General features: G+C 45.4%; 1 protein-coding gene across 5 annotated transcripts in view; it reads right to left on the bottom strand.

The window, feature by feature from the left end:
• The window catches only part of Trpgamma (Transient receptor potential cation channel gamma), a 79899-nt gene that overhangs the window by 15606 nt on the left and 48589 nt on the right, over positions 1 to 15704 (bottom strand). For 2 of the 5 annotated variants that reach the window (XM_076763079.1, XM_076763081.1), the window contains exons 3-6: positions 7944 to 8111; positions 7274 to 7557; positions 3192 to 3322; positions 689 to 923 (exon numbers count right to left, since the gene is read on the bottom strand). In XM_076763079.1, coding sequence (XP_076619194.1) covers positions 689 to 923; positions 3192 to 3322; positions 7274 to 7441 — 534 coding nt within the window. In that variant the 5' untranslated portion in view covers positions 7442 to 7557; positions 7944 to 8111. The remainder of the gene's footprint in view (positions 1 to 688; positions 924 to 3191; positions 3323 to 7273; positions 7558 to 7943; positions 8112 to 15704) is intronic. The other 3 variants (XM_076763080.1, XM_076763082.1, XM_076763083.1) reach the window with 2 other exon arrangements.

The raw sequence follows: 15704 nt of genomic DNA, 5'->3' as shown, positions 1-15704 counted from the left end.
CCTCCAGATACATTCTGTGTAAATAAAAAAGAAACGAGCTCGAGAAGCTTTATTTTTCGCAAACTTAAAATTAACGAAACGAGAGTGTAATAATAATATATTTTAAAAATAAATGGCACACGGTCTACGATTCGAGTACTAGTTCCGCGCGTAAGCCGATCGAAATTAAACTTTCCGACGCTGGATTTTCGCGTCCCTGCGCGCCTTCGAGTTTTCCTTTTTACTCGGCGTTCAGTCCCGATGAGATTATCGCGGGTACGTGTGCCCATTTGCATGCTACGCCGGAAACGAGATCCGATCGGTCGTTTTCCCGGGGTCCACCGATCCCGGAAACTCAAAACGGTCTCCGAATTTGTAGACCCGGGGTGAATTCGTGTCGTCCATGCATTCTTCAAAGGGACAGCTTAGAACGGTGGCGAACACTGCGAATAGCTCCCTCCAAAACCGATCGAAGAATGTTTCGACGGATTGTGGGGATTAGGTTAACATGCGGGTCGACCTATTTGTCGACGGAATCCTCTCTCGACTATCTCCTAGAGAGAACCAAAGGAGGAATTTGGATAACTGAAACGAGATTGCGTGGACGCGAGTAATGCTGGGACTTTGGATGATCGTTGGACGCTTAAAAGTCGATTAATCGACATTTTAAAAAAAAAAGAATGCAAGAAGATGGAGAGGAGCGACTAACGTGACGCTCTCCGTTCCTGTGGAGGCTCTCCTCGTGCTCCAGGAGGACCTCGACCGCCTCGACGAATTCCTCGGAGATGGCATGCAGAAGCGCGTCCTTGGTATCGACCTTGTGCTCGATCAAAAGCTCCACCATTTCCAGGTTCTCGTTATCGATCGCCATGAGAAGAGCGGACCGTCCCAGCGGATCCACGCAGTTGATGTTCATTTTCGATTCCTGAGCCCTCTGCAGCATCCTGAAACAACATCCGGCACGTTCGCTCCACTGCTAATGACCGTTTCCCTCCACGTCGGTTTACATATTAGCTTTTTTGCCCGCTCGATGCACTCGTTACTCCTATTAAACCAACCCCCCTACGTCGAACGCCATTTTTCTGCTATCTAGGTACCGTCCGATGGCAACTTCGAACTGAAGACTTATCGGTAAAGTCGAGGGTGAAAACGAATCTTGGGCTCACGAAATAAAAATTACGCCCAACGAAACGATACAGGATTAAGTGGAAGATTACATTTATTAAATAAAAATACAACGCTAATCGTAACATCCATTCTAAGAAAAATATGATTTATTCTTGCTATTTTCTTTTTTAATTCTTTGACGTATAAAATCCTGAGGGGACTAGCATGATCGTGCGATACGAGAGACAAATCCGTATTTCGGTCCAGGAGGTACCCGGAGACCGAGCCAAATGAGAATTCCACCGGCCGGTGAAACTTCTTCGTAGATCGCAATCGGTATTAAATTGCGTCCGCGGCGAACGCGGTAAGAATTCCTGGAAGTTTCGGGATCGCGGAACGATCGCTCGTAGGATAATTAGATCTTTTGTCGGCGTAGCGCGCGCGATAGTGGAACGTCTGCCGCGCCTTTGACCTTTCCCCGCGAGATTTCTCGTCCTCTTTAACGCGCGAGACCTATATCCGACGGACTTTTGCCCGCGTGCATGCTCATTTGCATAGAAACAACGATGCAGCAGTTTCTATATGTTGTTTGTTCGTGGCTTCCGACCGGAGTATTTGTAGTTCGTGACGCGGCCGCATCGGAATGTAACGAAAACAGTACGATAGCTTTCGGTTATATTCCCGTCACGGCGATTTGCATTCCCGATATTAGACACTTATAAATTTCCTACCGGTCCCTGATTAATCGCCGACCCTGCCAACGATATCGTTTTCAGATTTTTCTCGATATCCATCGCGCGGTTCCTCGAATTTTATCACCCCGCAACCCTCGTATGAAACCAAATTAAATACACGAGCAAACTTTGTTACCAACTTTTGAAGAAATTAAAAATTTATCGGTAGAAGGGGTGCTTTCCGCCATAAAAAATTGTTGAAGCGTGTAAAAAGTTATTTAGTAATTTACGTTATCTTTGACCCGACGCGTTTATAATTTTCAGGAAACTGTAGCAACGAGGGGTCAGAATGTACGCGCGTCTTATTTACGAGTGATTAAACGCTCGTCCGACCCTACACGTACGCGAAATCCGCCTAATTCGAGTAACGAGCAATCTCGTTTTCGTCGAGGAGGCGACACGGAAGAATTAACGCGCGCTCGAGGGTGGTTTTTTCGAAGCTCTCGGCTCTCGATGAGCAAGTAAAGTTTCTTTAACTCGCGCGTGGGCGTTCGAGCGGACTGTCGGACGTTACGAAGCGTCGAACGGACTCTCGACGTTAATTTGGACGCGAATTTCATCCAACGACGGAATACAGGGCGGGGCGTTTAAGACGGATCGCTTGTACAACTCGTTTATTTTTACAGACAGAACAGAATGCTCCGGACAGATGTAATTTGCTTTCGTGGGGTAGGAATATTTATAGGGGGGAAGAACTTTTCGAGATTAATTACCTTCTTTTAAACTGAACGATGACCTAAAGTTCGCCGAGGATCGCCAAAGGACAGGTACGGGAATAATTTTATTTTCAGAGACGGATATAACAATTCAAGAATTTGCATTTTTACATTCCAAGTTCTAATTTTAGTGCCCGAAATGGAGGCCTTGAACGACCATACGTGCTCCAAACTGGTTTGATATCGATTTTATAGCGTTTCAAGTTTTATTTTCGCCTACTGCAGCTCAAGTTCTTGCGCGGCTTTTTGTATAGTCGGTTAATTGTTTTATTATTATAGCTTAATCTACCGACAGCGTACGTTGACTAAAAATTACTTTTAGTTTCCTAAAAGTATAGTACACGCGAAGGAAAATATCTTAAGCGCCCTGCGCTGTACGTCGGATGAAATAATAAATTTGTCGTTCGTCGACGGTGATCTTTTGGATTCGATATGGGTTTCCCGTTCCTAAAGAAGAAGCCAATTTTTATTTTCTCGCTCGTCGTTCGCGAAACGGGAAAGAGTCGCATCGAATCCATAATTCATTCGACACTGTTTCGTCCTTAAGCTCCGAAGGAATCCATTTGTAAATTGAGATTTTTGCCTCCTGGAACTTTTATCGACTCCGCTACTTTAACGTATGACTTTTCAATTTTCCAAATGTCGACGGTCTCACCTTCTTACGGAGGCCACGTCCCCGCGCTCCACCGCGAGAAGATACTTCTTCTCATGGTAGCTCAAACTGGCCATTTCCTGGTGCGGCCTCACCACGTTCTCCTCCTCGTTCATCCCGTGGATGCTGTGTCTCTGAAACCATCGTAACTTTTTATTACACTCCTATTCGTCGATTCGATCGCGACCAGTTTGGAAAAATGAAGCTTCTCCTCGATTCGTTTTTATTTCCACCCTATTTATCGTCAAGACCAAACACCAATACCGTTTCCTGCCTTTGCTGCGCTTTCTCTTGAACGATTACCAGAAGCTAGTTTTAATAAAAGGAATTTGATTCGTTGTTCGGGAATAAAATTACTCTCGCAACATCTAGCATTGCGTAACCTGCGATGCAATTTTCTCGGACCTCGAAACGTCCGGGGATGCCTTTGAACCGTTCTTTTCGCAACGGAAACGGCAACAGTGGGGATGATCGTTAGGATTATTGATCAAGGGGGTCGAAGGATGGAGGAAATTAGAACGACGAATATTCCTCTGGCTCGTTATTCCGTTGGACACCGAGAAACTCGATTTTCTCGAGAGTTTCTTCGCGATGGTCAATTGCCAAAAGTAAATCGAAGCGTAGTAAAAGTTTGTTCGATTACACGGCCTCCTTCATCGCATCCGCGGACGCAATAACGCGTTTTAACTGCCCCGTTCTCGGAATCGCCAATCGTTTTTGCTCCGATCGACGTTATTCAAATAACTTTAAGGCAATTACGAGCAGCCGGTAAACAACGCGGGTGCTATTTCGACGCGCGAAATTCGAGCAACGGGTCGGATCGTGATCGTCGATCCGTCGAGCGCTTTGATCTCGTCGAAACGCTGTCGAAATCGATCGACTTTAAAGCCGCGGGAGACGCAGTTTCGTAGTCGATCGTTCGTCTAGGCTCTCCAGGGACATTCGGAGGCATGGGCGAGCGCGCGAGGATGAAACCGGGGATCGAAGCTGAAATTGGGACGATCGTAGGAGGGTACGAGGCAAGCAATTAACGAGTCGGATAGACCTCCATTGTCCGACGAGGAAACCTCTCGTTACGAAGCAACTTCTCGTTACGCCTGCCATTAGACTGCACACCGGCAAAGAATACCCAATGCGCCACGAGCGTAACACGCAAAGATCAAGCGTAAGCGAAAACAATGAGAGTCCCGCCCTAACCGCCGTTCCGTTCAAAAGCGGTATTAACCTTTATGCCTGCATACTTTCTTACAAACCACCGTTCGGGTTCACGAGGCTTTCTTCCTGCTGAGCATCCTTGAGCCCTAGATAACGTCGCAAGTGGACTTAACTGGCATAATTGTACCGAGGATGAAACTACACGATACAGTTCTTACGTTTTTACACCGAGAACCATTTTATTAAGGGATGAAATATTTAATACGATGTGACATAGCATCGACAGAGAAATCGATAATTTCTTTCTAATTGTACGGTTATTGTTCCATAAAATTTCCGGATCAAATTCGCTGTTTCCCAGGCGATTTAACGCGCTCGTCCCGCTTTATTGCGGTGTGTATTATAGAGCCAGTATTAGGATCATAAATGTTATTAAAGGCAACGAAGCGAGACGTATTTGCTTTGCATCCCCTATTCGCAACGGGGGTTAGCCCCGCGAAACTAGGATCGGAATAACTATCGGTAAACACTTTCGACAGAGAGGGTCAAATCTTGTTCTCCGTTCACCTGTCTCCAGTAATTAAGCCACCCTCCTCTCGACTCTAATCGCGCAGTCGTCGCGCGTCCTCCAGCCCACGGCCGCCTGTCAATTTTATTCGCGGGGAACGTATAAAAATTTTAGATCCTCTCGTAAATCAATTTTCAAACGGAATCCAATTTCCGGAAGCTTGTTTACATATGGATCTGAAATTTTTATACACCGAGCATTTCAGACGAAAACGTTCAAAAACTTTATTTACTTTTGCCGATAAATTTTTGCGTTCCCGTTCATATTAAGTTGAGCAAGTTAATCTTGTTGGCCTCCACCCTCCGAAAAAACTACCGACGTCGGATTAAAGGGCCAAGGTTTGCTTCTAGCGCTTTCGTCCGCCGCCAAAAGTAAATGAGTTATTCAGGCGACCTGTCTTAAGTGCCTCGCCTAGCGGATCTGGTCCCGGTGGAAAAGGGTCAGTCTGCAGGGAAATGGAGGAGGACGATGATGGACAATGTTTGCCGAGGGTGTGGCGGCTCGACAATTAGGGTGCGCCCAAGCAAACACTCGTTGGCTGTCAGTTGCGGCCCTTGGCATAGTATGTCATCTTCTTGAAGCTGAGAGGGGTAATCGCGGCCCTCCCCCCAGCCTCGAACCTCATTATTTCCTCCGGTCGGACATTCGCGGACGCTTTTCTTCCGTAGCCTCTTTATTCCAAGACGAGCTGACCGCGTCTCGAGCCTCGTAACGAGTTTCTGGACCGTCTGGGAAGCTTGTCGTGGTCTATTCTCGACCGTGCAACGATTTAACCGCGGTTTCAGCGATCGAGGTGACTTCGACGCGTCGCTGCTGTCCCGCGAAACAAAAGAAATCGTGATAGATCGTTCCCGCGCGGAACGGGGGGTGAAAGCAGGGGCAGCAAGATTGAATCGGACTTTGATAAAACCGCGGCGTCCCGGCTGAGTCTGACAGGTCCCGTTTCGTCGAGGACGTTCGGAAGCCAATAAAGGGGTGAATTCACCGCTTTTCACCCACGAACGGATGAAACGCGCGTTTAAGGGTACCGGGGGCCGACGATCGGGCGAAATCTTTCCGTGAAAGGTTCGTTTAAACGAGACACGAGTCTTTTCTGCCCTGTACCGGCGTTTACCCGTTGGGCCTGCCTCCGCGAAGTCAACCCAGCCGTGCTTTTACGACGCAATAAAAATGAAAGCCTTGCTAGGAACTCGTAAAAGCCCGCATATGAGCGTTCCCGTTGTCCTCGTCTCGTTATGACCTCCACAACCGTACGGAGCAAATCGAGGAAAACAATTTTTCTCGGTTTATTTGCCAAGACGTTCCGGGACGATTGCAGCAAATACACGATCGCTAATTTAACCATCGCTGTTTGGGTCAATCAAACTTGTAATATTCTAATAGAAAATAAAGAATTATGTTACAAAAGTACATGTAAGTACTCAAGGAGCTGAATCTGTTATCCGAACGCTCATGTAGAATTCAATAGATTTCGAATTGCAAGGCATGTATTGCAAGCGAGGTATACACAGTGGTCAACTAAATATATTACGTATTCCCTTTGGTAGCGATTGCAACGACGGTTTGTTTTGCTGAGAAACGAGAGAATATTTTAGAATGATTGATCGTGTGTGAATGCGTGACGAGGCATGCATCTAAATAAGCGGAATCTGAACATCTGCTGTCATGACACAAGACCCTTCGCAGCTCAGAATGAATTTACGTTCCTTACTTATTTCCTTATTTCAACTAGTACGATACGTAACCAAAATTTGGACTATCGCGGAATCATGTAAAATCGTTTATAAATCAAGTAAAAAATTGTTCGCTAATTACAACGTCGTCCAGGGGATAATTTCTTATTTCCCGAACGACGATTCCCATTTTGCCTCCACGAATCACGACCCTCTCCGATTGGATGATTGGTCGAATCGGATTATCCTCAATTATCAAAATAGCGTTAAAATCTATCTTCAACGGGATAGTTCTCGCGACGATTCGCTTTCATCTTCGTGGATCGCGTGGGAAGTTTCGAGATGGCAATAAAAGGGCGGACCGCGACGACGGGAGGAACTTCCGTCGATTCGCGACGGCAACTTCCACAAATTGGATCGACGTCGTAACGCTGTTACTGTTCGCCTGGTTATTTCTATTCTTGCTTCTGCTTTCTCTCGTCCCGCGAATCGTCCTGTGAATTTTTATTACATCTCCGAATTCGATTGGACAAATCGTCCATAATAAACCGAACCGAAAACTACCCGCGAATCGTCGATAAATTCATACACACTTCGTGTACCCTCTATGGACGTAAAAATGTGCGTTTACTCGTATACTTCGTCTGTGCCCTTTTCAACCTTCGTTCGAAGGGAAGATGATGACTTACCTTCACCTTATAGTCATCCTTCGGTTTGTCGAGAAGGTTGGTTGTTTGTTGCATGGTTTGGGGTGGCGGCGGGGGTGCCTCGGGGTCGAAGCTCACTCGGTGCCCGACGCCCCGCAGGAATCCGCCCCCGGCGCCCGACGCCCAGGACCTTGTCGCTTTGGTACCCATGCTCCTCAAGTTCTCGAAAGCTTCGCTAGGATCGCCAATTTCTTCGTCGACGCCGCTTGTTTCACCAGGGGATCTCGCGCCCCTGGCGACTTGCTCCTCATCTTCGTACGTGCTTTCTGAAACAGAAACTTTGATTAGGGGTTGAACGCGTACCGTGCACAATTTAATATCTTGCACGCGTAGCGCGCCAAACTAATCTTGTGCAACTAGTGGACGAAGGGTTAATGGAACAATGGTTCGTTTCTAACGTAATTAACTACCAACAACAAATATAATTAACAAGCGGATGCCACGGAGCTTCGACCATGTAGATAAAATGTACGTTTGTATGTTTGGCTAAAATTTACTTTATTCTAGCCAGAAATTCGACGCATTGTTCTATGTGTAGTTGGAGCAAACGTGAATGATATTTATGAGTGTTCTCACTTGGCGATGTTGAAGTCAGAAATGTTTTCTATATCTAGGTTGAACAATCAGGGTTTCTGAGCAACAAAACACTTACTTCGCTTACCGTCGATGAATCACGAGCCAATTAATGTTACAGTGGGACGAGACGGGTGGGCAGCACTGGGACTCACGCGACGTTCGAACACAGAATGAGAAGTGGTGGGGGAAGGGCCCCGCGCCGACTGTGCCCGCCAGTCTACGTATGCGCATTTCAAACTTCACCCTATTTGAATTGAAAATCCTATTTGATATTGACCCATGACATCTATCAATTTTTTCACGACGTTGTGCAACATCATTGGGAAATTTAATTCTGAATATTTATTCACAATATTAATCGTTATCGACGCGTTATACAAAACAACTCAAAAACTAACCGTATACGACGTTGGGTGCCAGTATCCTTGAAGAGGTTATGTAAAATTCGAAAGCAGGTCTTTACGGAAATTCATCGACTCGACTGTACCCAATTTCTGATGTAACGTTCGTTTGTTTTTACCGAAGATATCGGCTGATGGAAAAGTTACGAACAAACAAAAAACACTTCTTCCTTCGCATCTTCGTGTGCCAATTTAAGAAGATGCTGCACTTTGTTGTCGACTTTGAAAACGGAACGTCTGAGAACGCTTTTTCTTGACAGTAGTGAGATTGATACCGAACATAATACTATATTGGATATCTTCGCGATAGTAACAATAATATCGAATATCGATGTTCACCGATAAATGGACACGTTCGATCCGAACGTTTCCGTCCACAGGTGCATTCGATATTAAATCGTGCAGCAGTTGGTATCGAGTGGCGCGACACCCACCCAAGCAACTTTTATTATTTCCCGCAAATCGTCATATCGCCGGGAATGCAAATAGAAAGAACCGCGCCAAAATGGCGGAGTTCCTCCAGTCAGCGATGCGAGAAAACGACGAATGAAACGGAACTGGATACACCCCGTTGGTAATCCAAACGGATGATGGATCGAGGGATACACTCTCCCTTATTGATTTTGGGCAAACATATACGCGAAACATCCCGGTAATAATTCTCTGCGTCGTAATTTTCGGACTTTTCGCGTTCGGGGCATCGATTCCCCCGCAAATCCGAAACGAAGGACCATTCAGATACGCTGCTGGACGAAGACTTGGTGAAAAAAATCTTTTTTGGCTCCTTATAAATATAACATGACCCAAACTTACGTCAGTGGCTGTGAATTCATCGAAATCCATTTAAATTCTCAAAGTCATTTTCGAGATCTATTTTTACAGATCTATAAAGTTTCTTTCGAATCGATACCACGACTGACATTTAATCGCGTGGCGATATAAGTAAATTGTACATCATTTAGTGATATATGTACTAAAGAACGAACAACACGATTCAAGAATAATAAAATACCTTCACCGCCAATGGGAAGATAAATATTTGTTTTCGTTTCGAAGGAGAACGTAACGAGAGACTTACGATCGTCGAAATGTCCTACGTTCGTCGAGTTTCGCTCGATCCTTCGAACGGGAATAAACCGCCTGGTCGTTTTACGCGTGAAATTTATTCGATCGCAAATCTGCGATCAAAAGTTTCCGTTCCGTCGAATTGGTCGCGTTTCAATGACTCGTTCACGAGTAGAGATTGTTTCCCGGTCGTTATTAAAATTTAAAACTCGCTGGCCGAAGTACGAACGCGCGTTCACGAAGCGCGAACCGAGGGATTTAAATTTTTACAGCGCCAACCTGTCTCGTTCATATTTTCCATTCGTTTACGCTGTTCGACCACGGACGAGCGAATTTTATTGACCGCATTATGGTCGTCCAATTGGACGTCGTCAGCCGGTCACCAAGTAATCGCGTATTTTCGTTCACTCGCGGTTTATTTGCATCGGCAAATCGCTAATGCTCGAAGAAATAAACAAAAGAGAACTTCTATCTCCGCTTTTTACCGCTCACCCTTCAACGATCTCCGCGGGAACAGTCAAACAAATTTATATATTTATTTATTCCTGCGAAAGGAAACAATCAACGATACCGTCGAAGACCAATTTTTGAAAAATATCGGAGCTTTTATTAATATTTACACAAGGTATTATGGCAAACCCAGTCGCGCGGGATGGAAAAATATTCACTTTTCAACGGCAGACCAGTATAAGTAGCTTTCAAAAATTCTGCAAGCGAGATCGCAGAGACTCCCGCTTTCCGTGAATCGCAAGAAACAAGCTCAAAGCTCCAGACTTTTTGCCGGAAGTCGTCCGACGTCTGTGTACCATCTCGAGACGAAAGACAGACTCTTTAAATAGGTAAGAAAGAGTTCCCAGGTTAGTTCTTAATATCTCGAACAAAGCGTAACCGGGCCAACTGTTCGTGCCGTTCTATCGTTCGCTCCGCAGTAACCGGAAACTTCCAGAGAACAAGAAGTTTGTAAATACCATGGAAAACGTTTAACGCCTCGGGGGGAACGTTAGAAAATATATTTGGTGCTAACTACGAAATATCTGGCACTAACGTTCCCCGTTCGGCGACCAGAAATGGTAGAGACTGGATCACTCGTGAACCGAACTACCAGGAAACGTAATAACATAGAGAATGGCTCGTGTTGGAACTCCTGAAGTTTGTCATCGATGATTTATCGAGAAGAGAATCTCACGAGTTATTCCAGGAGCCATAATTCGCGCGGAGGAAGGATTAACCGAAAACTTGACCGTCGTAGATCCACGCAGCGCGAAAGAAGCTTATCTCTACGGTTCCCTCGGCATCGGAACTTCGACCCCGTACGGGTCGTTGAGCTTACCGCGAATCACGTGTTTCGAGTTCAGCTTAGATCGATAGCCTCGAGTGCGAACGTACACGTAACTCCAACGAGTCGACGAGTTTCGTGAACCCATGCGTGACCCGATATTGGTTCCAAAACGAGAATCAAAATAGTTCTCGCATCTCCGAGGGGCGGACACCGCCCTTCGACAGGAATAATATAAATTTTTCGCTGGTCAGAGACCAAAGTTCAGGGAGCTATTTTCGAGAACGGTCGATAATAGCCAGCGGCTACAAACTTACACGGAATGCTATTTTATGATGCTTTTCGTTGCGATATTATTATTTCACGGTCCTGAAAGGAACTCCCGGCGGGCTGAAATATCGTACACTTTTAATATCGAAATTTCGAACGTGTCTAGTTCCTCTCGACGATTTTTTTCGTTAAAAAATTGTAAACATTTAAAAATTACAATCATAAATAGAGACACACACGCAGGTGAGAGGGTCCAGAAGTTAATCAGGAAAATACGAGCCTTTGAAGCAAGGACCTTATAAACAAAGCAGCAGAGGCAAAGAATCCGCCACTGTCTCGTATTCAGCGAGCTAGAACGTTGAAATAGAGTTATGTGGTTGAATTTGCGGGGGCAGTAAGAATAACAAAGACTCCAATTTTATATACGCAAAACAAAGGAGTGCATAGCCGAGAAGAAAGACTGGCGCCATAAACGTCGCAATAATCAAGTTAAGAAATTACTAAGAATCGAGAAAGTACGAATTTAGAATGGGTTGATGAAGCACGAGGAGAACCGTTACCGTGGCGTAATTTTTTATTCCTTTTAAACGCATTGCTATTCCAACTGTGCTCCTTTATATGTAAATGCTTTGTTAAGTGAAATGTTTTTCATACGAATATTTCATGCGCTTGTACTTTCTCTCTTTTTTTTCTCCTACAGGTCCAAGTGAAATTTTAATTCGATGCAGGGTTGATTTAACACTGCGAGTCAGATCAATGTCTCACGATCGAGTCGTTTTCCCGAGATCAACTCCGGGGTCTGGCCATCGAAATAAACGTTCCTTGGCCGTGATTCTCGGTCCGATTATAAAGTTTCGGTTCGCTCGCAGGAACGTAACAATCGGTCCAGCGGCGTTAGCGCTCGCGTGGGGTCGTTTTACGTCTGCCATTAAATCTGGTTACGACCGTAGCCGTACCAGCCTCGCAACGAAAGACGCGGCTGCCTGCAATTTTCCCGCAATCGATGGATCGTCGGGTCTCGCGTCGTCGATGCAAAGCTCCGGGGCTCGTCGAGTGGTTAATGGAATCACGTCGCAAGAGCTACGAAATGCGCTACTTAATCGGGGATCGGAATCAGGACGGAACTGCAGGTCGACCTACGCGCCAGCCGAGCCTACCGCTGCACCTGTTGCACACCCCCGCACCTGTCCAATTGTTTCCCAGAAGCTGCGCTCGCTAACCGAGTACAAACTCTTTGCTATCCGTCTCTCGTATTTACCGGCCGAAGATCCCTCGATCGCCGGATAATTCGTGCCCCGTGCACATCGTCATTCGCCTAAGTTCCGAGGATCAAAGTTTCATCCAAGGAGAGCTGGTCGGGGTAAACGTTGCATCGAGGCGTGAATTCAAGAAGTTGCGCCTAGTTTCAAAGCGCTGGTCGCAAGTTTCGTCATTGGGGAACCATTGATTGTCGAAGGCTCCATGGTCGATGGTTGGGAGAGCAACGGTGGGTGCGTGGAACTCGAAATCTCGAGTGTAATCAGAGTTGGGCACGCTTGGGCGACGTTGGATCATGAAATTATGATTCTTGCGATTCGATTTAGGATTCTAGGGTTCCTCCACCCTTGATAGAGAGGCTGTCGATGCGACCAGGGGAAAATATGGGATCGTGCCGTCTTGCTTTATCATTTTGGCAGCCTGAAAATCGCGCGATAATTCCGCGCGAACACGTATTCGGATTTGCACGCGAGTCTATCGCCGAGAAAATCGGCGGGCCGTTGAATGATCGAGCATATTCGTTCGTGTGCGATTCTCTGTCCGAATTCGTCCGTAATTATGCAATCGTGTGCGTGCCTCGGGCCGAATGCAGAAAATGAGGGCTGTCGGTGCACGCGAACGTGCAGTCGGCACGAAATCGGCTTAATCGCGATGCGCCTGAACCGTAAAGGGCGTCGCTAATTACGGTTCGCTAATTCTAAATTACCTAATCGATTTTTGGCCGAACCCTGACTCCCGAAAATTACTTTTCCGTCACAGAATATTGCACTCCCTCCACTGCATCGAATCTTAAATTTATGACCAGTGAGTAATAGAAAACAGAGAAAGTAAAGTGCAAAATAATCGTTGTAAAATAATCAATTATCGGTCTTTTAATTTTTTTGCGTTATATCCGTTTAAAATACCTTATCCCACGAGATCAAAATTAATTAATGTTTAACCATATTCGTATCGGTTAGTATATCGACACGTTCCACCACGTGTTACACGCGGCCCACATGTCCCCAGTAATCCGATTACGTTGCAATATTAACGATTATTAATATTGCCACTTTCACAATGTTTAAAACAGCAAATAGCATGGATCACAAACATGAAATATTACGGCGCGTTATTAACCTGCTCGGCTATGCGATGAATTTGATTTCAACTTGCTTTTTATTAAAGGGTACCAAATAGTTTCGAGCCTGACAAAATATTGTATCCGTTTCAACGTAAAATTTAAAACATTTCGTATAGTTTTCAACTCCGAAAGGAGAAATTCTGAATAGTTAGTCGACAGATCGCAATTTGTACAATAGTCCAAGCTGCGAACGGAAACCTTGTTACAAACTGACCATGGGAATTCGAACTACGATGAAGCTAATGAACCGACATGAACCATCGAGCTCACTTTGCTATTTGAACGCTTCAAATTACTGAAACGAAAGATGAATGTTCTCTTCCGCGTTCTCAGTGCGAACCAGACGCTCTAACAGTCTTTGGAATTCCATAAATCCGTTCGTGGCCATCGACCACGCGCACCAACGCGGAGAGAGTAACCAGAATCGTTCCTCTTTGACTTCCAAATTTTCTCGTAACCTCTCGTAAAAAAAGTTTGCAACGATCTATCGTCGCGGTCGACGACGGAATAACAATTTTATTCCCGAAGGGAAATCGAACGGACTTGGCGGCGCAGTTAGCTGTTTCGGGGCCCCCTTGAAACGAAACTCGTGCCTCGAACGACCGCAATAAACCGAAGATATTCGCGTAAATCACCGGCGGTTCTGTCAAACGAGTCGCGTCCGGCGAGGAAAGTCATTGTAACCGGGAACCGCGGTAATGAAGCGATAATTCGAGGAATGTCGGATCGTAAACGAAGCGGTAAGATTTATCGGGCCACCGTTCTTTTGTATTCGCCGAAATAATTTCAGCCGGGTTCGTGCGCCTAAACGGTGTGGTATCGAGGAGAAAAAACTGGAACGACATCGTTACTTCGTCGAACGAAATTACTCGGCCGGATGCAAACCGAGCGTGAACTTCTCGAGTGCAACTTATTTCGAAACGCAAATACGTGAATTTTTAAATCGTTTCCTTTGATATCCCGGTCGAAAGTATATTTTGGCGAAGATAGTCGAGGATCTATGAAAAGAGAGTCGCTTGTGAAACCGGCTAAGGACTCGAAATGGCGTTTCGGGGCTAAAAGAAAGTAAACGCAGAACGCGTACGCTTCGTTATTCTGGCAACAAAGGAGAATACTTAATATCTCTCGAATCTGCATGCAAATGAAATTCCCGGAAGCCGGAAGTCTGGGTGCTCGTACAAATATCCTGAATTGTCGCCGTCCAGAAAATAAAACACCCCCGTGGACCGGCTAAAAAATTAACGCGCGTTATCCCTTCGTCCTTGGTAATTTCTACGACACGCTCGAGAACGCTCGACGGATTATTCGAGTACGAATTCCAACGGATTATGGTTCGCCAGTGTCAACCGGGGACGTTATTTCCGTCTCTTTCCCCAACACGTAAGCGGATGAAATATCGTCCTAGAATCCTGTCGAGAAGACGACGAATATTACGCGTAACCGTCAAACGGGAAAACCTTGTACGCGAAGATTCGAATCCTCGTCGTTCTTGCGCCGCCTGTTACGCCACTAAAAACAGACATAGAACAGGGTTGCTACGTTTTTACACCCTTCTTACGTCCTGGTTCGTAAGGTAATTTTTTCATAACTTCGTGCACGAGGTACATTGGAATATTGATAGTTCGAAGTATTTAAAAGTCTATCTGTCAACCGATGATTTTTAGTGTTAAATGAATTTGTGAAAAAGGTGAATAGGAATTGCAAAAGGCTAATTTGGAGAGCAAAACACACACGTTACCACGCGAGTGCAAGTGAAGGAAACTAGCCAAAGCCGATATAGACCGCGATATGTTTCATTCCATTCTGGTGACATTCTCGTCACGAGAACGAGGATCTCTAAATTCACACGTCGGGTCCACACTCGTCAGTAGTCAATAAATGTCCCTTCGGGGTTGAAATTCCGTCGGTCTCGAACCTCTGGAACGTGATACTCTCTTTTTCGGGAACCTCGTTTTCCGTAATCCGCACCGTGTCGCTTAATTTTCTTGCTCCGAAGTCCCGTTCGAATTTTACTGGTTGAAAGTACGGTGGGTACGATTCAGGAAAGAAGCTCCGAATATTCAGAGATATATAACGCATATAAAAAAATGAAAAATAAAGTCTGCAAAGGAAATAATAACTAACATTAAGAGCAAGTTTGAAAAAGTAGCTAAGTAAATGATTTAAGTAGTATTCTCGTCCGACTTTATTCGCGATAGTTTTGCTCTCGTTACGACGGATAATCATTCGAGGAAAAGTTAACTGGCCGTAAGTCAGAGAAACTTTAGTTTTCAAACTGCGTCGAGTAAACAGTTTGTACACCGTTTAGCCAGCGTTACACGTCCCTTAAATTGTCAGCCATTTTCTATCACCCAACAAATTACAAAGACTCGAGCTGCGCGAGACACGAACGGGATTATTTGTCGGGATTAGTATCGCGATATTCGTCAAGCACATTTTATCTGT

This window comes from Colletes latitarsis, chromosome 4, assembly GCF_051014445.1.
Source record: "Colletes latitarsis isolate SP2378_abdomen chromosome 4, iyColLati1, whole genome shotgun sequence".
In the NCBI taxonomy this organism is placed as follows: Eukaryota; Metazoa; Arthropoda; class Insecta; order Hymenoptera; family Colletidae; genus Colletes; species Colletes latitarsis.
This window is presented reverse-complemented; position numbering and strand designations above follow the sequence as displayed.